The sequence below is a fragment of the Pituophis catenifer genome, unplaced genomic scaffold, assembly GCF_029215685.1.
Source record: "Pituophis catenifer annectens isolate HBS135680 unplaced genomic scaffold, rPitCat1.0.hap2 SCAF_1, whole genome shotgun sequence".
Classification (NCBI taxonomy): Eukaryota; Metazoa; Chordata; class Lepidosauria; order Squamata; family Colubridae; genus Pituophis; species Pituophis catenifer.
This window is the reverse complement of record NW_027256881.1, coordinates 224,444,589-224,468,595: the sequence shown is the minus strand read 5'-3', so window position 1 is coordinate 224,468,595 and position 24,007 is coordinate 224,444,589. Positions and strand designations below refer to the sequence as shown.

General features: G+C 38.3%; 1 protein-coding gene across 1 annotated transcript in view; it reads right to left on the bottom strand.

Moving 5' to 3' along the window:
* SEMA5B (semaphorin 5B) overlaps positions 1-24,007 on the bottom strand; it is a 188,520-nt gene that overhangs the window by 29,079 nt on the left and 135,434 nt on the right. Inside the window, exons 11-13 of the mRNA XM_070957086.1 lie at positions 14,284-14,401; positions 7,524-7,705; positions 2,490-2,633 (exon numbers count right to left, since the gene is read on the bottom strand). Of these exons, the coding sequence (XP_070813187.1) occupies positions 2,490-2,633; positions 7,524-7,705; positions 14,284-14,401 (444 nt within the window). The remainder of the gene's footprint in view (positions 1-2,489; positions 2,634-7,523; positions 7,706-14,283; positions 14,402-24,007) is intronic.

Below are 24,007 nucleotides of genomic sequence, written 5' to 3'. Positions count from 1 at the left end.
CCAGAGCTACAAATTAGCTTCATATTAAACCCTTAAGGAATTTGTTCAGAATGTAGAATACTAGCTCTTTGGAATTAAATTGGCATAAATAGCAACTGAGCTACAATACTAGAAGAAAGCTATCTTTAATATTGCTTAGAAAGCAATATATTGGGTATAATTGAGCTCAGTCTGTCATTACCTTTTGAACCTACTCTGAAATTACATTTTTGTTCAGAGATAAAATTGACATTGTTAATTAAGATTTATTTCCAAGAAAGTTTTTATTCTTTAATTCAGTGCACCTACCTCTACATGAACAGGGGTTATTTCCAGAGGACCACAATTTTATTCTGCCTTCCTATGTATCCAAAAAATAATCTGAAACCACACATATATACCGAATTCCTTTCTTTTGTTTCTTTTAGTTATACAAATAAACATTTTATACAAGCTATTAAAAAGCTATTGGAAAAGTTATTTTTGCCTCTAAAATGTAAACAAACAAACAAACAAACAAAAAAAGAATAATATTCAACTGAGTCAAACAACAGTGTCCATTAGTACACCAATGTTTTTGATTGTTTCAAAAATAATACATTCTAATTCAATTTAATTACTTAGTTCCTTAATAGAAATAGAGCACTAAGTTCAAGGAAATTAGTGAAGCAAAGAAAAAAACCATTGCAAACAAGAAAACCATAAAAACAGTGGCTGTTTTTACGGCAACTCCCATTAGTCACAAGTTAACTCATAAACATGTCTAGAACGATGGAGTAAATGACTTTTGCATTCTGAATTCCTAAAGATGCTTATGCTGACTATCTTTAATCAAGAAATAGTACATGGGTCTTGTAAATCTGTGGTTTCAGGGATTACTGACAAATATTTTAAAACCTTGGGATTTCAGCAACATAGTATGTAGGAAAAATACAAAAGTCATATATCATGGTCTTAATAATAATTCTGTTATGGGCTCTCTGTAGTTGTTCCACATCCTCTTTATTCTGGAATAGGCCACTCCCAGATCCAAATCATACACAAACTCATTTAATATCATTTCTATGGTTCATTGTATCTTTATAAGAAAAGTTTCACCCTCTCCCCACAAATAGTGACAGCCTGCATTTAAAAACAACTTCCTGAACACACAATGCATGCAGTGCAGTGGTGGGATTCAACCAGTTCGCACCACTTTGGGTTGTTAACTTTCTGAGCAGTTTGGCAAACTGGTTGTTGGAAGAAATCATTAGGGCAGAGAACCGGTTGTTAAATTACTTGAATCCCACCACTAATGCAGTGTATCTTTCTGTAAAAACAGTGGCTGCTTTTATGGCAACTCCCAGATGTTATCTTTTTGAGTAATTATTACTAGAAGCCACCAAGGCTGTACAACACAATACCATATTATAATATTATTTTCTCCTAAGAATTCTTTTGGTCAGACTTTGGGTCAGCCAAGCCTACCTCCAATAAGCTATAAGTTGTGGGTGCCTCCAATACTGGAGGTTTTAAAGAACAGATTGGACTACCATTTGTCTGAAATGGTATAGAGTTTTCTGCTTGATCAGGGTGTTGGACTAAAAGACTCCAAAGTCCCTTCCAACTCTTGTTATTCTGTAATTCTAGTCATTCCCAAGATCCATGCCTCTTTTACATATTCAGCATCCTATAATGCCTCAGCATGTTGAGTCCTTAATAGGTTAGATGTTTTGGGAGGTGAGGGTTCTGGAGGATTTGAGAAAGGGCAACTTTTAGAAAGTATTCCAGTCCCAATGCCTCTATTTACAAGCTATTCCTCACACATTGCTCTTTGGACTGGCAACCTTAATTTATTACTGGAGAGAAATATCCCTCTTGCTTAAGCATTAAGTGGCCTTAGGATGGCTATTGGGTTCTGTTCAAAGGTATATTATGCTGGAGTGGAATCTGCTGTAGACTTTGCTTTCCAGAATCAGCAATGTTGACAACTTAACACTGATGCATATGCTTTCCAGTATGAGTTTGATTTTAATTAATCACAATTCCAAAGTTTGGTATATTTCTAGCCTTCATTTCCACCCTGAGTTCTGCAAAACAGATTACAATCTAGGAACAAAATAATAAAAAGATCAATTTAAAAAAAAAAAAACCACAGTAAAAATTAAATCACATAAAACAAATGAAATGACTGAAAACAATAACAAGAGTAAAAGACAGTTGTAAAATCATTCAGAAAAGGCTTGGAAAAACAGTGTAATTTCTATTAGTATTTAAGAAGTAAAAATAAAAAATAGGTGCTAAATAAGAGTGCTGGGATAGTCCTATTGACAGTTGCCAGCTCCCCAGCCTCCTTGGTAGGGGCCATAGATGGGAGGCTTCTGAACATTTATCACCATAAATGGGCAGATTTAGACTGTAAAAGCAGCTGTGAAGGGTATTGTGCCACATAGTGTCCACCTCTTTCCAAAGAAAACACAGAGCTGTGGTTTAAACTTTGACAGAAGTTTCGGGATGGGAACATCTCTCACCGCTCCTCTCTGCTTTGTCCGACACAGACCCTGCCTCCGTATCGCGGAGCAGGGTTGCTGCATGACCTCTGACGGACCTGAAAGCCAATCCCACAGGAAGTGCTGCAGGGGGCCCAGGACGACCATGGGGTCCAAGCTCCATTCCTGACAGAAGGAGGAGAAAGGAGGAGAGATAAAACATGGCATCCGGGTTAATGTTTTTGTTCAGTCTTATGATAAGTTCAACCCCACTGGCTATGAGGTACCAGCAGGTGTGCAGAGCTGACTAGGTTTATTAAAAACATATTAATAGAATTAAATACCCCCAACTACAAAATTTATAATTATAAGGATAATTCAAAAGTAGTAATTTCATTGTGAGCAGATTTCTGCCTAGGTAAATTATAACACAAATAAATTTAGATTTTATAAACCGAAGTCCTCATACATTCCTCATCGTTCATGAATTTACACTCTTGCTGTAATTTTTCATGTTTGTGAACTTTGTGACAACACTTTATGGTATTGCAGAAAAAGAAGAGGGAGAACAAGGTTGAAAGGGGAGGATTAAAGTTAGCCTGGCTTTGGAAGTTGATTTCTTACCAATTACTTGTTTCAGGTAACAAAGCAGTGACTCTGCAATATGTATATCCATTTGAACAGTTAGAATCGGTTATGGACTTTTTAAAAGATAAAGATAAAAACTATAAAAATTGCTACCTAAAAAAATCATAACATTGTTATTTCAGAATTTTAACAACGTTCTCCATACAGATGAACAGTGGACATTTGTTTACATATATTTTTAATGGATATTTTAAAAGATTCAGATAATATCTCTAAGGACTTGAATTGGTTAAAAAGCCAACCATCATGGTTAAACATAAATTATAGGTTTTATGGTCTTTTTGTTGTTGTTGCTACCATTGCTTTTATTTATCTTATTGACGTTTCTATTAATGTTTCACTTTAGGTAATTTTTACATTCCATGTATTTTTATGAATGGTGGGCTAACATAGAAACAAATAGAATATATGTATACTTGAATCTTCTAAATGCCCTTTGCAAGTGTGATTTTTCAATAAGGTTTTTAAAAAGGCAATAGATTCCCCATAACATGTGTTAATATTAAGGCCCAGCCAACGAAGTGAAGAATCACTCCAATATTTGCAACAACTTCTTTGAGAAAGATTCAGGTTGTACTTCCTATTCTTCAAACAGATACGTCATTTTCTTAATCCCAATAGGAAATACATTTCAGGAACAAACTTGTATCCTAGCCAAGAAAATATCACAAAATAGAACTGACAAGGTTCTTCTATCATCCCAACATTCCTGTTTTCTCTACCTTGAAAAATGAGGTCAATTTTTTTTTTAAAAAAAGTTTGCTCTCAAGTCTTTTTCACAAGCTAAGTTCTTTCTTGGATTCCTGAATGTTTATGTGGGAAACAGATGCAACTGAAGAGCCTGGAAATCAAAAAGTAGCTGGTAGTTCACCTGTTGTAGCAGGAATATTAGAATTAAACTTGACCTTTGTCTACACTTTCCTAATTTGTTCTATCATTCTCTCATAGGAATGAGCATAACTTTAGATCAGTGGTATTTTATTTCTCGTTCATTGAAGGGCAAGAAATTTTTGAAAATTACTTTTTCCCCTTGTAACTGAGTCCTGTTTTTTGTTTAGCAAGTAGGAAAAAAACTGAACATCAAAAATGTTTTGATAAAACAGAACAAAAAATGGATAAACGCTTACTATGTTCAGAATGATACAGGAAAAACACAAATAACAAAACCACAAATTGACAAATCAAAATCATACACAAAATTTTAAACTATTAGCTAGTTCTGTGTCCCCATGTCAATATAATCATATATAAATAATTCAACCATTTGTCAGACATATGTTTGGAATAGCAGTCAGAATATAAAGTTTTGTATGTTCAGACTTCTTTTTTTAAAGATTCTGATCTTGAAAGACAAAGGCTTGATTTACATTCACTTCTCAATAAAGTTTTTATTATCACAGTGACATTTTCAATAGAAATCTTAGATTTGTTAGTAAAAGCTCTCCTTTAAATATTCTAATAAAAGAATCATATGGCATACAAAGCCAGTTAAAATGGAAAATTGTAGATCTGCAAAGAATGTAAGATGATCATATGGCTGTATTTCCTAACAGTTGCTAAATGTTAACACTAAGTACATTTTTCATCTATTTCCTACAGACTAATCTTATGCTACTCTACACTTAACTGATCAACAATGCTGGCAATAATTAAATTATGACACCAAGTTTCTTATGTCTCTTGCAGAGAAAATGATGTTCCACATGGTGGAGTTGTAACAGCTGTATAAACTGCTTTTTTAAAAAACAACCCAGGGAGGATCTAGAAGATCTAATCAAACTTTTATTTTTTTAATCATGTGTCATCCTGGAGTGAGAGAAGACAGATATTCATATCTCAGGTGAGTCACAAACCCAGTGGGAGATTTTGTGAAATCTTTTCAGCACCAGGTTCTGTTCAGAAAATCGGAATAATTTTCCATCACACCATTTTCATAAGCACAAAACACACCTTTGCATATTATGCCTAAGTAACTAATAAAGTTCTATTGCCTCAGTTAGTAATTTTATTCCAAATGCTAATGTTCTCTAGTGAAGAGATGGAAAACTATTCCTTCCCAGTGAGATTAAAATCAAGTCTGCTCTTATGTCAGTCAAGTGAAAACTGGCTGAACAGATTCTGCAGAGGAACTAATCTAGGTTGATATATGTAGAAACATTCTCCACAAGAACTGCCCACATTGTGAAGGAATTTTCCATGTCTCCGCTAATTTTGTCACAGGTATGTATAGCATCCTAAAGAGAGATGAATTAAACTCCTTCAAGTGTGACAGCCAAGGCACCTAAGGCAGCATATGAAGTGTATTTGTCTTGCTATAATGAAACTAAACATATTTTTCACCAATAACTACCTGAAGAGTGCACAGGCATTAGAAGAGAGGTGCAAATGCACACTTGTGGGTGCATCATTTAATGTGTTTATTTACGTATTGATATGCATGCCTTCATCTCTAAAATGTATCATCTGATCAGCTGATAACATATACATGTCAGAAATATGTAATATTAGAAGAATCGCTTGGGTGCATCTGCTAGCCATTGTACAGTACTTCACAGAATTAAATCTGAATCTCTGTGACCTAGGCCAACAGAAAGGATGTGTTTGAACTGATGCTTCAGTACTAAAACACCTTACCAGTGATACTGAAAAAAAATTGACCAGTCTTTCTTTTTCATTAATAACCACACACCATTCTTCGGTATAACAGCCATATCCTTTACTCGCTCAAAGTTGTAGTCTCAGATTTTGAAAAGTTAATATTCCAAGTTTCAAATTTCATGTCTTTCATATTTCTGTTTTTTCTTTAAAAAAAAACCAAACTCATTACCTTTGTTTTCATACTGAGGTAGTGCTAGAACTCATACAGTTAATGGAGCTAATACCATGTTCTTTATCAAAGACATTGGAACTAGTTCAAATCTTAAAGGGTTTGGATTTAATAAAGAAATCCTGCTGAAAAAGATAGCCATACTGAGACATAGGTCACACAGGAGGAATAATGACCTGGGAAGATGGAGGGTGATTCAACTGGTAGGTTGTGACCAACTTTAGGAGGCAATGCTTATCTCAGTTTCTTAAGCCAAAGAGCCAGTGTTGCCTGGAGACATTTCCACGGCCATGTAGCCAGCATAACATCATGCCACAGCACAGCACAGTATGGTGAAACATGGAATGCTATTACTTCCCTGCATACTTATATGTGGTACCTATTTATCTACTTGCATTTGCATGCTTTCGAATTGACAGGTTGGCAGGAACTGAGACAAGTGACGGGAGCTCACTGTTTCACGGCATTCAGGCCTTGAATTTTAACGGTCTAAGACTCAGCCACTTAACCACTGAGCCACTAAGTCCCTGTAGTTATGAGTGAATCAATATAAATTAATCAAATGCAATTGTGGGCTAAACTCAGCATAACCAAAATGCCTCTTAACAAAATATCTTGTACACCTTGCCAAGATCAAAATGCCTTTTTGTGTTGGGATAATAATTATTTAATTTGGGATGGGACTACTGCTCTAATGGAGTCCATTAACCTTTTCCCCTGCCATTATTTTTTCTGTGGAAAATGTTCCTATGTTGGATGATGATGGTTCCAAATAGTATAGAAAATAATTCTGCAGCCAAGCACAATGGGGAAGCCAGAGTTTTGTGTAGAAGTCCCAATGCTAGTGTCTCACATAACACAGCTTAAAAAATAGTTTTTTTAGAGTGCTGAATTTAATGGCCTGTTTTAACATGGCAGCTCATTTATTTGCATGAAATCATTTGGAACGATTGATGATACAATGGCCATACTATCCAGTGTTAATAAGCCAGGAGTAATATGTACATCGTCCTGCCCTATGACTCCCAGTGGTTTGGAACAGCCTTTAAAACCATCTTTTCCTCCTCCAAATCCTTCACTCACTAAGAACGCTGTCTTTAAGTAGGTGAGATTGGAAATTCTGATGGTGATGGTGGTGATGGAGAACACAATTAAGTGTTGTATTTATTCCAGAGTAAGTATCTCATCTTAAATGGGCAAACTTAGAAAATATTTTAATAGCTATTGCAAAGACACTGGGATATATTCACGTGACATGGGGAAAAAAGCCACTTGGTAACAAGATGCGATATTATATCAGGAAAAAAGATGTGGCTAATTTTTATTTTTTTAATGTACTGATTACTTTCCATGAGAGGCAGATTTAGCTCGGAGGCAGTGTTCTAATGCAATCTACTGAAAATTCCCAATACTCTACCAACTCTATAGCTTTGCTATAATAAATATTTAGTGGCCTTGTATAGTTTTCCATAGACTGCCTTCCTCGGGTTTAAGGTCTATAAGCATGTTGGATCAAGATGTAATGTAGTGGAAATTCATACTCTGGTGAAAGGGAGAGTCCCATCCTTCTGGTGACTCGAGATGCAAACATTCTGAAGTACCTTGAGCAATTTGCAATCTCTATCCTGGCTCCTTCACAGTCACGTCCACCACACCGTGGCTGAGGGTTGTTACACGACCGTGATCTACACATGCAGGAACCTGTACTATCTCCATCTGAGTGTTCACATGGTTGCCATGGAGACCAGGTCCCCAACTGCCCATGCACCATCACATTTTTCACCTAATTAAAAGAAAGAAAAATCAGTATGGCGAGTCTACACAGTGCATAAACTTCTATAAGGGCATTATGCGGTTAAAGCCAGGAAGCCTTGAATCTTTCCTCTGACTCTTCAGACAATACCACGCTTCAGTGCATTCTTGGCTCATGCAAACAATCAGATATAATCAGAAAACAAATCAAGAACATCCATTATTCTTCGCAACGTGCAATACAGTCAAGTGCATCTTATACATACTGAAGATAGAGCCAAAATGAACTTTCTAACATCGTAGTTTATGGCGGATTAAAGAACCTGTGCAAATTTTGATAGGAAATTCTGAACTTCATGTGTCGAAGTTAAAAATATAGTGACAACAATCTTCTTCTTCTTCTTTTTTTTTTTACATATTTACAGCTTGAGTCCTTTAGGTCTGCTATATCAAATTGACCATTGCTTCTATGACTCCTAAAACGCACCCCTGTGGAATACTGCTTTCATCTTTCCCCAGAACAAAGAAAGGTAGGGAAATCCTCCATGGGCTCCTTTCTCTTTTATCCATTTATCTTCTCACTACATACAACAGTGATTTCCCCAGAAAGCACAGATGGTGATCAGGACAAACAGTTTGTTGCACTCCTAATCAAATTCACCCTGTAACCAGTCTGTCTTTTTTTTTTTTCTTTACAGACTTTTGGTGTAAGGGGGGAAAAAAAGAGGGAGAAAGCAGCAATAAAGAAAATATAGGTTACAAAGGAAAATCATAAGGTCTAGAGACTCCTCTATGAAAAAAAGTGGTGAATTCAGGGAGAGTATTTGTACAAGAACAGTCATGTCTGGAAGTCATAACTGCAGGAAAGAATAACTACTTTTCTTGCAAACAAGAGGGACGTTACCCTATAGCACCTGCTACTTATTTTTGTCAAAGCCAGAGAGATACTCTCTCCAAAGCATCATGGAGTCTTTTTTAGAGGCAAATAGTTACAAAACAAGGATTGCAAATCATAATTTGTTCTCTCCTATTTCGCACTTATTCACTTGGCCATGGCCAAGCTCTCCCCTGGCACTTCCTTCGAGCTTCCATCTTGCATCTAAAAACTACAAGATATAACATGGAAGTAATTTAGATCTGTCATTATATTTGTTACACTGAAGTTAGAAGGACCTTAAACATCTGTCCCAAAGCTTTGTGTTTCATCACACTGTAATTCAGCAGCCTGCAAACAATAAACAAAGAGAAGATTGCACGGTCTTCCCTGCTGTATTCTAGCAACTGTTCAGCTGAACTCCTTGGCTTAGAAATATTACATATTCATGCAGGATGGAAAGAGCTATGTAAAGTTAACCAATACCCATTTTTTTCAATTTGGGCTGCTCAAGGTGGGCAATGTATGCTCAGTCCCTGCTATTCCTGACTAACTAAATTAAATTAGCTAAATTGGCACTGGCCCTATAGTGATAGGAGGAAATTAATATATCTTTAAGTGAGGGATCTGTTGTACAATCTTTATTGTAAAAGTCTTCTGGGAATTTAGAATATGTTATTAATTGTATGCATGAGTCACTCATGCCTTAGTCCAGTGATGGCTAAACTTTTTGCCGTCGCGTGCCAAAAGTGGGGGGAACGCAGGGCGGTCGGGCCCACACCCATAATTCATTGCGCCTGCCCCCTGCACATGCGTGCACGACCACCCCCCACTCCCCCCACTTTTGGCACGCAATGGCCCAGTGGGTCTGTTTTTCACCCTCCCCAGGCTCCAGAGGCTTTCTTGGAGCCTGGGGAGGGCAAAAATGGCCCACATGGTTCACACAAAGTACACCAACTGGCAGGGCAAGTTACTATATATGCACAATGAGCAAACCCCACATTCACTAAGACTGATGATATTACCTAGTCAGGTAATGAAATAGCTACAAGCAAACAACCAAGCTCAGAGAGCACCAAGGACTCCACAGAGGCAAGGTTCAAGTTATAGGACAGAAATGAGGAACAGAAACACAGATTATCTACTTGAAAGCAAGAAATTTCAGGATTAATTCAGAAAACAATTTAGCTCTGAGGTCTGAGTATCTTCAAAAAAATATTTTTCTCTCTATAGTTTTGGTCTTCAAAAAACAAAACTTTTTGTATCCCACCATCAACTAAGACAGAGAGGGCGACCTTTTGGTGGACAGAACCACATTTATAGAGAGGGCCAGAATCATAGTTGAGTAGACATTATGCAACTGGGAAGGACATGTCAGGACACAAATTAGGAGGTGAATTTTCTGTTTCTTCCTTGGTTTTGGTAAAGGAAGCTTGAGCATTTTCTTTGTTATAGATTAGACAGCATTCAAATATTGCTCATTTTCTCCCCCTTCCTTCAGGAATACTACATTTTGTCATTGTTGAGTTGCCTAAAAATAAAAAGGGAATTTTATCATAGTGAATCAGTCTAGGAAAAGAAAAAAAAACCTGTATGTCCTCAATATAACCTTAAAATCCTAACATGTTCTCAATCTGAAGGCAAGCATTTCACAACAGAAGATATATCTAAGATATCCACAATTGCAATGTATCATTCTTGCAAGATTCATTACAATACCTAACCCACTCCTTTCAGCCGTGTTTATATCAATTTTTAATACAATGATGCCCCATGGGATTTTCCAGTATGCAAAGGATTAGTATAATTTATGAGGTATGTTTGCCTAACACACACAGTCAAAAAATACACTAGGTAGTAGATTGCAAAAGAGCAATTTTTAAATACAATGCAATATGGTTTTAGGATGAGAGAATTGTATCTAGTATGGAGTTTGATCCTGGAAAGAAAACTTAGATAAGAAAACTGTCCTTTTCCAGTCACCTGAATTTACCAGGAAGGTCTTCGACTGATCACAAAACATTGACACAACCTTAGAAGCAAATAAATAAACAACCAGCAGTTTCCTGATCATGGAAGGCTTCTTTCCTCCATTCTTTTAGGAAATATCCAGTCAGATACCCCCAAAATGTCTGAAGTCACCTTCACTAATTTTCCTAGGGATTCAAATTAGGGTTGGCTCTGTAAATTTAAGGGAGATTGAATTGATGCTTTAGGCAAAGAGTAGGAATGTAACTATAATAAATGAGTAGCAAGTCCCAATTTGAAAGTTCATCTATTGTTAGGTTAAAGATGTTTTGAAATCTGCACTGATGGGTATATGTGCTAGCTGGGAGTCTTTTGTCTCCCTTTACTAGTCATGTATTCTGCACATAGCTCCGATCACATCTTAGCAAAATGGGTAGCTATACAGCAAAGTAGGGAATTAGATTACTGCATCATCTAGGTTTTCCTTTCTTTTGACCACTCTTCCTTACAGCAGTGTTAAGTAATTTCCCACCTGCTGATGGTTAAAGAGATAGCCACATACGGTGCATATCAGTGCTGTTCAATTAAGTCTTAATCCACTTTGAAATAATCCATGATGACTGCCAGTTGATGTGTTAATGGCTGCACAAGGTGCCTTTGCAATTGCTGCCCTGGGTATGGAATGTAGAGGAGAAGCAAGGAGAGTTACATTAACAGAACTCTAATTGGAATGAGCATTCCATCTTGTATCACTGAATTCCTCCTTCCCGTGATTACCCCTTATGCAGCTTTCCCCAACCTTTCGGTTGGAAGAACGGCTGCAGCTTTCTCATTCCTTCTCCAAGTTCCAAGTGAGAAGAGTAAGACAGCACTTGCAATTCTGTTTGGTACTCACGGGTGACAATGCACTGATTGATTAGGCCTTAGGAATTGTAACATCCCAGAATCATATTTCCAACTCATACCTTGTCTCTGTGGCATCAGAAACACAGTTTTTGTATTGTCCTAGGTATTATGCTAAACAAATAGCTCCTGTACTGTACGTCGGGGGTCCCCAATCTCTGGCCCGTGATGCCGGCCTGCAGCCCATTTGGAACCGGGACACAGAAGTGGTGGGCAAGAGTGACATGCAAAGCTGCCTTTGTGAAGGCGGTGTGCACGGGCACACCCCTTTCCCTCGCTGGTCCACTGAGCCAGAAAGGTTAGGGAACCACTACTTTACATCTTCACAGGCAATTGTAAGTTTGGACTAGTGGTTAGGAGACTATTAGTTCTAGTCCCACTTTGGGATGAAATATTGGCTGGGTGATTTTGGACCAATCACTCTCTCTCTCTCTCTCTCAGCCCAACTCCTGTCATGGAGTTATTGTGGGAAAAATAGGAAGAGGAAGGAGTATTATCACCACCTTGAATTATTTATAAACAATAAGAAAGGCAGGATAAATATCAGAGAAATAAGAACAAAATAAATTCACAATTTTGCTTCAAGCCCAGTGGCTTCTTGCCACTTTCATTAGTATGATGAAAGCAGCATCACGGTGCAAGCTGTGCCCTTTTAGGGCTGCAATGTCATGATGTACGTAGAAAAGAAGTGGGGTCATGATGCTGCTTGTGCTTAAGCCATAAATGTGGCTGGTTTTTAGTTGCACATATTGTCTGTACCCAGCCAGTCACCATCCATTGTGGCAAAGCAGAATCGCTTGGATCAAACTTTTGAATATGCATCTTAGAGATCCCCATTTCTAAGACATAAGGCAGCTGTTATTGGTTGTGTCTTAAAATCCAAACATTACCTTTCCCATCCCTTGTGTCATTTCTAAAACCCAAATGACTTGCAACAGGCTATTTTCGGTGACCATGGAAGACTGATTAAGAAAGGAGGGGTCTTCCCACAGGCTAGGGCAGACATTGTGTTTCAGGGAAAGGATTAACACCTCATACACCTAGCAACAGACAGAGGCATTAAGCTGTGACAAGATAACAACACCTGGCAGTCAATAAACATTATATCCCAAGAACAGCAGGAGAAGGCTATAAGCAGACAATACTTTAAAACCATACGGAAAAGCAAAGCAAGAAGGAATGACTAATGCTATATGGGGAGTGGGAGTGAGGTGGAAAGGAGAAAGGTTATTATGGACAGGAAAAATCCCAGCACTGCAACTTTAAATCCAAATTGGCAAGCTGCATCTCTGCAATTTAGCTATCAATCAGCCCTGCATAATGGGAATGCAACAACAGTATCAATAATAATTCATTACATCTATGTTATTAGATATATGCTTAGGCAAGCCAACATACATGCACTACCCTTTACTGGGAGGGGCTGATTCAGAATGGAGGGGTGCCTCTGCAACCTACAGCTCGGCCTGGCTATGCTAATGTTGACAGAAGATAGAATTTGCTGTGCAACGTCCATGTGATGAGAATGGATTTTTCTGCATAAAAGAAATGAGGAAGAAACTGACTTGTCCATACTAGTCATTTCCTCTCAAAGACTGCCTTTCTGTCTCCAATATGCATCCATCTTCTCCATGAGACAAATTCAAGGGAGTCGCTGACAAATTCCTGATCACAGTTGGTGGAGCCACTGTTCACAGGCCCCATGCAAATCATACCACTTTAATGCCACTCTGCCATTTCAGCACTTTGTTTGAAACCAATTATCAGTCCAAACGATCAAGCTATCTTACAAAATGTCTAATAAATTAAGAAGCCTGGAATTATTTCTTGGTTTTTTTCCCTCTAGGAGACAAAAAGACCACAATAAATTATACTAGATGCCACTGGCCTAGAGACAGACTGCTGAAAAACTTGGATGAGATCTCAAGAGCCTCCCATCCCCCACCAATTTCCAGAAATTCAATTGCTATCGATAAAAAAAAATTGAATAAATGCACCGAAAGTAATTGTTTAAACAACACTGAATTCACTTCTGGAATTTGAACCAAATTTAAACAGGTAGCTATTTTTGATCTTGAGGAAAAGGTTATGCAAACCTGTTGTGGCCTGTCGGCTGCCGGCCCCCGGCCCCTGCAGCAGCCGAATCAGATGAGGAGGTGGCATGGGAGTCAAGGCCAGCATCAAGGCAACCTGACAGCTCCAAGGGGGAAGAGGGAATGTAGCTATCAGAGATAGAGACAGAGGCAGAGGCTGGGCTGTCCATCAGCCCTCAGATGGAGTGTCAACAGCCCCCAGGTCTGAAGGTGGCTGATGAGGAAGAGGAAGAACAGCTGGGTCCAGTGCCTGACGCGCAGATGCGCAGAAGGCAGAGGAGAGCAGAGCAGAGGAAATCTATGGGCTGATCTTTGGGACGGAAGAGCCACCGCTGCTAGCAAAGCCCCACCCTAGCTCTGGGGATAAAAGGCAGGGGGCGGAGATTAATAGGTGTGGCAGACAACTATTCATATCCATGCCAGACAGACTTGTGTGAGAGAGAGACTTTTTGTCGGGGTTGCTGGTGCTCCTAATAAAGGAATCATTGATTAAACTAGAGAAGGTTTGTCGTGTTTGGGAGCTGGGTTAGAACAAAACCTCAGTGGTAAGGTTTGCCATAATGCTTGGGTCTCTACACCATAAGCAAATGGGATGCATTTAGGTTTCCCCCCATCAGTCTTCATGCAGATGAACAGAAAATATTGGAATTCTAGTGGTCAGCTAATCCCACATGCCATGAATGCAACAATGCTGCAACAATTTCATGAAGACTGGTTCAAAGGAAAATGTGCCATACATTTTTATATTCCTGATTTTAGGTTTTTACTTACAGGGCACTCGGTAATATTTTGACTCCAGAGGCTCATATTGGAGCTGTCCTCAATGGTTGTGCATCGTTTTTGTTTTTTATCCCAGCCACAATACGGGTCCCTTGCGCCCAGGCACTCTCTGGTGGGGAAAGATAAAGAGATTGGTGTTCTTTCATTGACCGGAAGTTCTAAAACAAGTTATTCCCTCTCTCTCTCTCTCTCTCTCTCTCTCTCTCTCTCTCTCTCTCACACACACACACACACACACACACACACTTTCTTATGCAATAGCTGTCAACTGTGCCGAATTGCAGCAGCAGCAGAAACAAATTTATTTTAGAAGGAAGTTTCACCTGCAAGGAAGGTTTCAAAATGGCCAAATTAGCAGGCTAATGAAAGCCACTATTCTCCCCAATAAAAACAATCAACCCCCCATGCTTTTCATTCTTATTCCAAACCCAAAGAATAATAAAGTGCTGCTTTACCAATCTAATCAAAGAATATTTTGCTGTAAATAATAATATGCAGAATCCAATTTCCAACAAAATAAACATACTTTGGAGAAACAACTTATAAAGGTTAGATAAACTTAAGGAGCAGGAATAAACCAATAGAAAATTATCAGTTAAAAAAATACAATAGTAGCCTTTATAATGTAACATTATATAAGCAGTATGTAATTAATCACTTTTAAATAAAAAGAATTGGTACTTAATGGTATATTCATTTATGTAATTATTGGGGTCCATTTTTAGCCACCTTTATTAAAGAAAATAACTGGTTAAAACTTTCAAAATTCAGTAAAAGTCATAGGTCAAACAAGATCTTATTTAGGTGAGCAATGCCAGTACACTTTCAGCCTGGAATGAGTCCCTTCTGACTATGGTTAATATGTTGTAGAAAGTTTTAAATTGAATCCAGATGCTGCTAAAGAAGATTTTTCATCTACCTTAACTGCAATACATTTTGAAGCTGGTATTTAGAGTCACTTGTAAATACATCCTTGGCTAATGTAAGTTTATGCTTTCTTTACCCATTTATATAAGTAATCTACAGTAGTCAAAGCAGATCACTTTAGAGCAGAAACAGGACTACACAGTAAACAGAGTGGTTTATCAAAAAATTAAATAAATAAGAGTTCTGTCGTATCCCTATCATTTAGCAAGCAAATCTGGAAGGGATTTAACAAATATTCATCATTGAAAAGGAATCGGGTTCTACTGGTGGCAGAAAGTAATCTTCCTTGTTCTGTTCCTCCTCAAGCACTGTTGAGGAAGTCACAACAAAAATAAACCAGAAACTGAGATTTTTTATTCTTAAGGATAAAGATCTTCCACATTTCTGAACAGGCAGAAGTGAATAATTTTCATTATTCAGAAAGCAGAATAATGATGAGGATGAGGTTGAGGATGGAATGGAATCAGGGGTGGGTTCTAAAAATTTTTACTACCAGTTCTGTGGGTGTGGCTTGATGGGGGTAATGTGACTGAGTGGGCATGGCCAACTTTTATTTTTTATTTTTAAAAGCATTTTGTCTACAACCTTAAGAGGTTGCAGAAAAAAATGCTTTTAAAAGCCTCTGACGATCACAGCTGGGCTGCACGATCATCAGAGGCTTTTTTTTTAAACTTTTAAAAGCATTTTTTCGGCCGAAGAGATTGTAGAAAAAATGCTTTTAAAAGTAAAAAAAAAAAAAAAAGCCTCTGATGAGGTGGGCGGAGTAAGCGAGCGGCGACCAGCTGGGGACCGGTTCGGGGGTTTGGCCTGCCAATGTTATTACCGGTTCTACAAACTACTACAAATTTTTACTACCAGTGCGAACCGTGAGCAACCCACCATGGAATGGAATGGAATGGAATGGAATGGAATAGAATAGAATAGAATAGAATAGAATAGAATAGAATAGAATAGAATAGAATAGAATAGAATAGAATAGAATAGAATAGAATAGAATAGAATAGAATAGAATAGAATAGATTTATTGACCGAGTATGACTGGAAGGAATTTGTCTCCGGTGCATAGCTCTCAGTGTACATACAAACGACAATACACAGGCAATTTAAAAATTCTGTTTCTAAGTCTTCCTTCCTTCCTTCCTTCCTTCCTTCCTTCCTTCCTTCCTTCCTTCCTTCCTTCCTTCCTTCCTTCCTTCCTTCCTTCCTTCCTTCCTTTCCTTTCCTTTCCTTTCCTTTTTTTTTTTGCTTGACCTGTAATAATTCAATCAGCACATTCAGTTCTAATCCATATACCCCAAAAGATTTTGCCATTAACCATTAATATTGTGGAATGGAGTAATCAAGATACAACTCGAGAAATAAAATGAAAAATGGGAATTTTTCCAAGTGCAGACATTGGTATGATAAATTAAACATTCACATACACGCTCATGCATACTCAAGAATATTTGAAAACCCGTGAGTTGGTACTAAAAATGACATAGCTTGGTCTCGAACAGCACAGTGCAACCCATACCATACTCATCAATGTCAATTATTACCATTAATACCAATATTAATCAATGCCACTTCTTACCAAAAACAGTACATTGAAAGCAAGTATCAATTCCCTTTGGTTGCCAGATTAAGGGTTTTCTTTTATGAGTTTTCAATTTGTTCTTCCTATTCAAAAGAGATCCCTACTTTGTAATTTAGGCACAATCTCTTGGCAGTTTCAAATAAAGAGCAAAAAGAAGCAAAACTTTTCTCTGTTGCCCTTGAGGAGCTCTGCGGCAAAACAAAACACAATAATGTGAATAAAGAAGTAAGGAGAAACGGTCCTTCTGCGGCAGCTCAGTTCAATCATACCTATCAAGGATAAATAACGGTATAGAAAATTTCTAAGGTTTTCAACACAAGGACAAACAAATGTGTGTGGGGCTTTTTGTGAGGTGGGTAGACTAATATGGCAAGCTAGGTCAGCCCATATTGTTCTAATCCACAGTTCAGAGTAAATTAGAACAGAATAAGGGGGAAAGAAGTTGCCTGGAGTCACTGACCAGACAGATCAGACAAAGAGAAGAAGCATAACCAAACAGGCCTTGAAGCATGAAGTAACCTAGTTGTTCCAAGACAGAATTACTTGACTCCTGAAGATAAGGGGAGGAAAAATTAGTAGAAAAGTGAATAAATTCCACTCAAAAATCCCAGCCATCATAGAGAAAATCTATCCCTATGGTTGCAAAAAGTCACCACAAAATTTAAAGGCACATATTGCAGTAGTTTTATACAATCCATTAAGCAGACATACCCATTGAGCATCCAAGGGATGGCAATACATTTTTTTTTTAAAAAAAATGAGTTGGTAGTAATTAAAAAATAGGAAAGAGAACAGAGCACATCTGAGCAATTTCAAATCTCAAAGCAAAATCAAGGATTCCCAAGCATAACATTTCATACTACTTATTTCTCCTTGGAAGCTGCAAGGCAGAGGAGATCAGAATAACTCTTTATAGTTCTTTTATGGGGTCAGCCACTGTATCTTAAAAAAATATAATTGTCTTAATGTGGAGAAGCAGATTAAACTTGGCTGAATGGTAAAGCACAAATATAGCACTAAAATGTCAGAAAATCATGGTTTCAGTGTCGGTTTCTAATTTATCATTTAAAAACCCATACTTTAAAAACACAGAAGATACACTTAAACAGGCATCATAGAAGAGGCATTCCACATCCTTTTCACACCGAAAGAACATTCCGGACATAATAAAATAAAATATTTCTTTGAAAATAAAATTAATGTACTTTTATGTGAATTGATTTATTCATTGTGGGCAGTGTCGCAATCAGTGAAAATGTTATAAAACAATGAATCTAAGCAGCCCAGTCTTGCTCCCCAAGTACAGATAAAACATCAAAACTTTATTTATTTATTTAAAAGATTTGTATGGCTACCTATCTTAGAGAAAAACTCTGGGTGGCTCATAATACCCCCCTCCTCAAAAAACAAAATCCCATAAAACAAAGATGCAAACACCTCAGCCATCCTTCTGGAATGTTCCCAACAGCCAAGCCCAAACACTCTCATTCTAACCCAGCACCTGGAGGGGACACACACACACACCCAATTCTTTATAACCTTTGGAAAAACTAAAAGGATGTGGGCGCATTGGATTGCTAGGGGAAGGGTCTTCCGCAGAGCTATAGAAAAGACACACTTCCTAAGCCAGCTAGATGGCAATATTTAAAGGAAGGGACCTAGAGCATGCCCACTTGGATGGGTGACCAGATACCCTCAGGGACAGGCAGTCCTGGCCCCATACCATGTACAGATTTAAATGAGATAATCAACACTTTGATTTGCACCTGAACAAAAGCTGGGAGCCAGTGCAAGCCAATAATCTAAAATTAAATCACCACTCAGCATTGGAAATAATGGTTTTGGGGGACGTCTCAGTATTCTAGCAACCACTAACTTTATGCAAGCTGTAGTGAGCTCTTGTGTATACCAATTATCTTTATTTGGGCTCATAAAAGATTTACTTAGGGTTCAAGCTTTTCAGATGAATGTTAATTTCCTTTTACAAAGTGACCCTTTAAACTGATCAGACTCCATGCTCCTTATTTAAAACTCCTCAGGAAGTAATATAGGTTTGTTACCCTAAAGCAATTTAGAAATGCATTTTTATACAGGAAATCACAAGATGTGCACATGTGTGCAATAGTTTCTAACTGGTCTCCATAAGATTTTACAGAATGAGATATAACCTCTTAGATTTGGTGTCTACATTGCTGCTATTTGGTGTACTGGTTCAGGTGCTTGCCTAGAAACTACAGTAGAAGAATGTGAGTTGTAGTCCCGCCTTAGGCATGGAAGCTGACTGGGTGTCTTTGGGCCAGTCACTGCTTCTCAGCCCACCTAACCCAGCCCAACCCAACCCACAAAAATATGTGATACAGTCTCTGCTGTGAGTTCTAGTATCTATCAACATAAGCATAAAAGCCAACTTGGTGACTTTGAGCCAGTCACTCTCTCTCAGCCTAACCCAACTCACTATACAGGATTATTGCTGTTGTGGGGGAACATATATCACAATATACCGTATATATCACAATATATATATCACAGTATACTGTTGACATTTAATGGTATATGGATAAGGGGATGTTTTGCTTTATTGTTAAAGGTGGTTTTTTTGGGGCTGTATGCTGCCCAGAGACATTGGCAGTTTGAGTTGGGCAGCCTTATAAATCTCATAAATAAATGAGGATTTTTTTTTTAATACACACACAGAGCTGCAAGAAGGATAAGCAGTAAGCAAAAGGGAAACATTTATCACCCCCTTTAGAAGCATAAAGTCTGGAATCCCGAATTACCACTCATATGGAGAAGTTATAAACTATAGGAGGGAGGCCTGCAATTGGCAACTTGTGGACCATGAACTCCTTCCAACTACAACGGCTGAAGAATTATAGTAGAGCTTCCCACCGCCGTGAGGAGAAAACAAATCAACATGATATTGAAAGCCTTAAACTAGCTTTAACTATTTAAAATTGTTTTAAGAAAGGATGTCTCAATCCTCTTTGCCCCATGTATGCGGATTTTCTCCTTGCTCCATCTACTGTAGCCCTCTCTTTGAAATGTAGGGTATGGCTTCAGATTAACAGAGTTGGAAGGGACCTTATAGGTCATCTAGGCCAACCCCCCGCTCAAGCAGGAGACCTACATCATTTCTGACAAATGGCAGTCCAATCTATTCTTGAAAGTCTCAAGTGATGAAGCTCCCACAACTTCCGAAGGCAAGCTGTTATTGGATGATTGTTCTCACTGTCAGAAAGTTCCTCCTCATTTCTAGGTTGAATCTCTCCTTGGTCAGTTTCCATCCATTATTCCTTGTCTGGCCTTCAGGTGCTTTGGAAAACAGTTTGACCCCCTCTCTGTGGCAGCCCCTCAAATATTGGAAGACGGCTATCATGTCTCCCCTGTTCCTTCTCTTCACTAGACTAGCCATGCCCAGTTTATGTAACTGTTCTTCATATGTTTTAGTCTCCAGTCCCCTAATCATCCTGGCTGCTCCCCACTGCACTTTTTCTAGAGTCTCAGCATCTTTTTTATAGTGTGGTGGGCAAAACTGGATGCAGTACTCTAGGTGTGGTCTTACTAGGGCTTTATAGAGTGGTATTAGTACCTCACTTGATCTTGACTGTATCCCTCTGTTAATGCAATTTAGGATTGCATTGGCTTTTTTAGCTGTCGCTGCACACTGCTGCCTCATATTTAGCTGATTGTCCACTAAGACTCCAAGATCCCTCTCACAGTCACTGCTATTAAGCCTGTTTTCCCCCAGTTTATATGTGTGCTTTTGGTTTTTCTTACCTAAGTGTAATACTTTACTTTTTTCTACATTGAGTTTCATTTTGTTAGATAGGGCCCAGTGTTCAAGTCTGTCAAGATCCATCTGGATCTTGAGACTATCTTCTAGGGTGTTAGCTGTTCCTGCCAGTTTAGTATCATCTGCAAATTTGGTGAGTTCCCCTTCTATTCCCTCATCTAAGTCGTTTATGAAGATATTGAAGAGTACTGGGCCTAAGATGGAACCTTGTGGTACCCCACTGCTTACTTCTCTCCATGTAGACTTAGACCCATTAAGGACTATTCATTGAATATGGTTTGTCAGCTAGTTGCGAATCCATCTGGTGGTGAAGCTATCTATCCCACTTTTTTCTAGCTTACGAAGAAGTAGGTCTACTTTGTTGAATGCCTTGATGAAGTCTAAGTATATTATGTCCACAGTATTTTGCTGGTCTACTAATTTAGTCACTATGTTGAAGAATGAAATAAGATTGGTTTGGCATGATCTATTTTTAACAAATCCGTGCTGATTGCTTGTTATTACTTTACTCGTTTCTAGGTGTTGGCAGATCTGTTTTTTTTATTATCTTTTCCAGTATCTTCCTGGGTATTGATATTAGGCTGATTGGTCTGTAGTTTCCTGGGTCTGTTTTTTTCCCCTTTTTGGAAGATGGGAACCACATCAGCTCTTTTCTAGTCCTCTGGTAGTTCCCCAGTGTTCCAGGATTTTTGAAAGATGTGGTGCAATAGTTCTGAGAAGACCTCTGCCAGCTCCTTTAGAACTCTGGGATGTAATCCATCAGGTCCTGGTGGTTTGTATTCATCAAGATCAGACAGGTGTTCTCTTACTATTTTTTTGCTTATTTTAACTTTTATTTCCAGTCTGTTTTTTACAGTTATGTTTCTGATAGGTTGGGGTATAGTTTCTTTTTGCGTGAAGACTGATGCAAAGAATGAGTTAAGCAGTTCTGCTTTCTCTCTGTTGCCTGTTACTTCCTTGCTATCTTCTCTCTTTAGTGGACTGACTGTTTCCTTGTTTTTTTTCTTGTTATTTATATGTTGGAAGAAACTTTTTTTGTTATCTTTGACTTTTGTTGCAAGTCTTTGTTCATTCTGAGCCTTTGCTTTCCTGACTTCGTCTTTGCAGGTTCTGGCTGACTGCTGATATCCTGCCTTAATTATGTGTCCCTCTTTCCATTTTTTGTACTTGTCCTTTTTGTCTTTCAATTGTCAGAGAGATCTTTGTGCAGCCATGCTGGTTTCTTCTTGGATTTTTTGTTTTTCTTTGTCAGCAGTATTGCGCTGGTCTGGGCTTTTATGATCGTATTTTTCATAGTTTCCCAAGATTCTTGAGTTGTTTTCCCCTTTAGGATTTTCATCCAAGGAATCTTTCCCAAGTTCTCTCTGAGTTTATTAAAATCAGCTCTTTTAAAATCTAATACTCTGGTATCATTTTGTTCTACTGCTTGTGTTTGCATTATGTTGAATTCTAGTATGACATAGTCACTCTCACCCAAGGTTCCTGCAGTTTCAACTCCCTCTATCACTTCTCTGTTTGTAAATATTAAGTCCAGTATGGCTGTCCCTCTAGTTCCCTCCTCTACCTTTTGGACAACAAAGTTGTCAGCTGGGTTGTTTAGGAACCTATTTGATTTTTCACTTGGTACAGAATTAGTTTTCCAATTGATATCAGGGTAATTGAAGTCCCCCATTACTACTGTAGTGTGTTTCCTACATATATTTGTTAGTTGGTTGGCAAAAAGGATATCTATTTTTTCTGCTTGATTGGATGGCCTATAGTAGACACCTAGGGCCGTGTCATTCTTTTTGTCTTTTGTGTTGACCCATATGAATTCTAGGAGGTTTTCGTCTTTGGTTTCATGCAGTTCTATAGCAATATAGTGGTCCTTTATATACAGTGCAACTCCACCTCCTCTTTTATGGGGTATGGCCCACTGTACCTTTGATCACCCATTGTCCCAACAGCTTCTCTTGTAATGCAAAACAGCAAGTTCAAGGGATAATGTGTAGGAATGAAAATTAACGTCTCTCCAATTCCTAAAGTCTCAGTGCGTCTTAATCTCCTTGCAGGTCATAACATTTTTTTTAAAAAGTCTACAAATTACTGCATTCACACAATCAGCAAGATGGGTGGAATATAAATTTAATAATAAATACATATAAATGGGTGACTTTGATAAGAGCTTTAATTATTTAGGCTCTTGAAAATCATTTTTCAAATAATTATAATGCATCACAAGATCCATTTTTTAAGATGTTGCAAAACTTTCACTGCTTCCAAACAATCCAAGCAGATTTTTAGCATGAAACTCCCTCCCCCCCCTTTTTTTCTAGTATAGTTTAATACAAGTTATTCCTCTATGCATGCCTGTTTTGATGGAAGTCATTCTTCACAGCCAACATTTGAAACTGACTTGGAATAGGCCTGAAAGAAGACCTTTGAGGATGGATCTTCTCAAATATTCTGGAAATCCTTGCCAAGGAAGGTCGAGCTAGCACAATCTCTGTGTAAGAAGCTGCTGGGTCAGACCAATGCTTCATGTGGTTTAGCCATCCAGTATCACAAGAGATATCTGGCAACCATAGATAAGTAGACAGATTTCAACATTTTAAGTGGGCCTATTAATATACTAGGGATGTGGTGGCTCAGTGGTTAAGATGCTAAGCTTGTCGATCGAAAGGTCGGCAATTCAGTGGTTCAAATCCCTAGTGCCGTGTAACGGGGTGAGCTCCCCTTCCTTGTCCCAGCTTCTGCCAACCTAGCAATTCAAAAGCACGTAAAAAATGCAAGTAGAAAAATAGGGATGACCTTTGGTGGGAAGGTAACAGCGTTCCATGCGCCTTTGGTGTTTAGTCATGCCAGCCACATGACCACGGAGACATCTTCGGACAGCGCTGGCTCTTTGGCTTTGAAACGGAGATGAGCATTGCCCCCTAGAATCGGGAACGACTAGCACATATGTGTGAGGAAAACCTTTGCCTTATTAATATACTGTTTTTGTTTTCTTTTATTGATATTATTTTCAGCAGCGTCTGGGTGGGGATTGATGGTGAGTCAGGCATTGGTCTGAGAGTGGTGATGGCACTGCAATGGAACTGCCATCCAGGAGTCAGTTTCTCCCTGACAAACATTTCTCTGGAGACAAGGAAAGATCTTTCCTTTCGGATTGACCCTTTGTGCTCTGGAGGATCTATTCCTCAAAAACAGACCAGAGGAATTGAGCTTCTTGTGGTTGATCACAAATTGAGCTTATAACATGTCCTTAACCTATAATATGCCATTAACCACTGTTCATCCTTAACTTTTGACAGACAAAAGCCTCACTTTCTTAATCACTTTACAATTTAATTAGTTTGCAACCTAAAAGAGCTGTTCCAAATGGCTGTGAAGATCAAAGGCTTTTGGCGAGTGTCTTCTTTCTTCTTTATCACTTT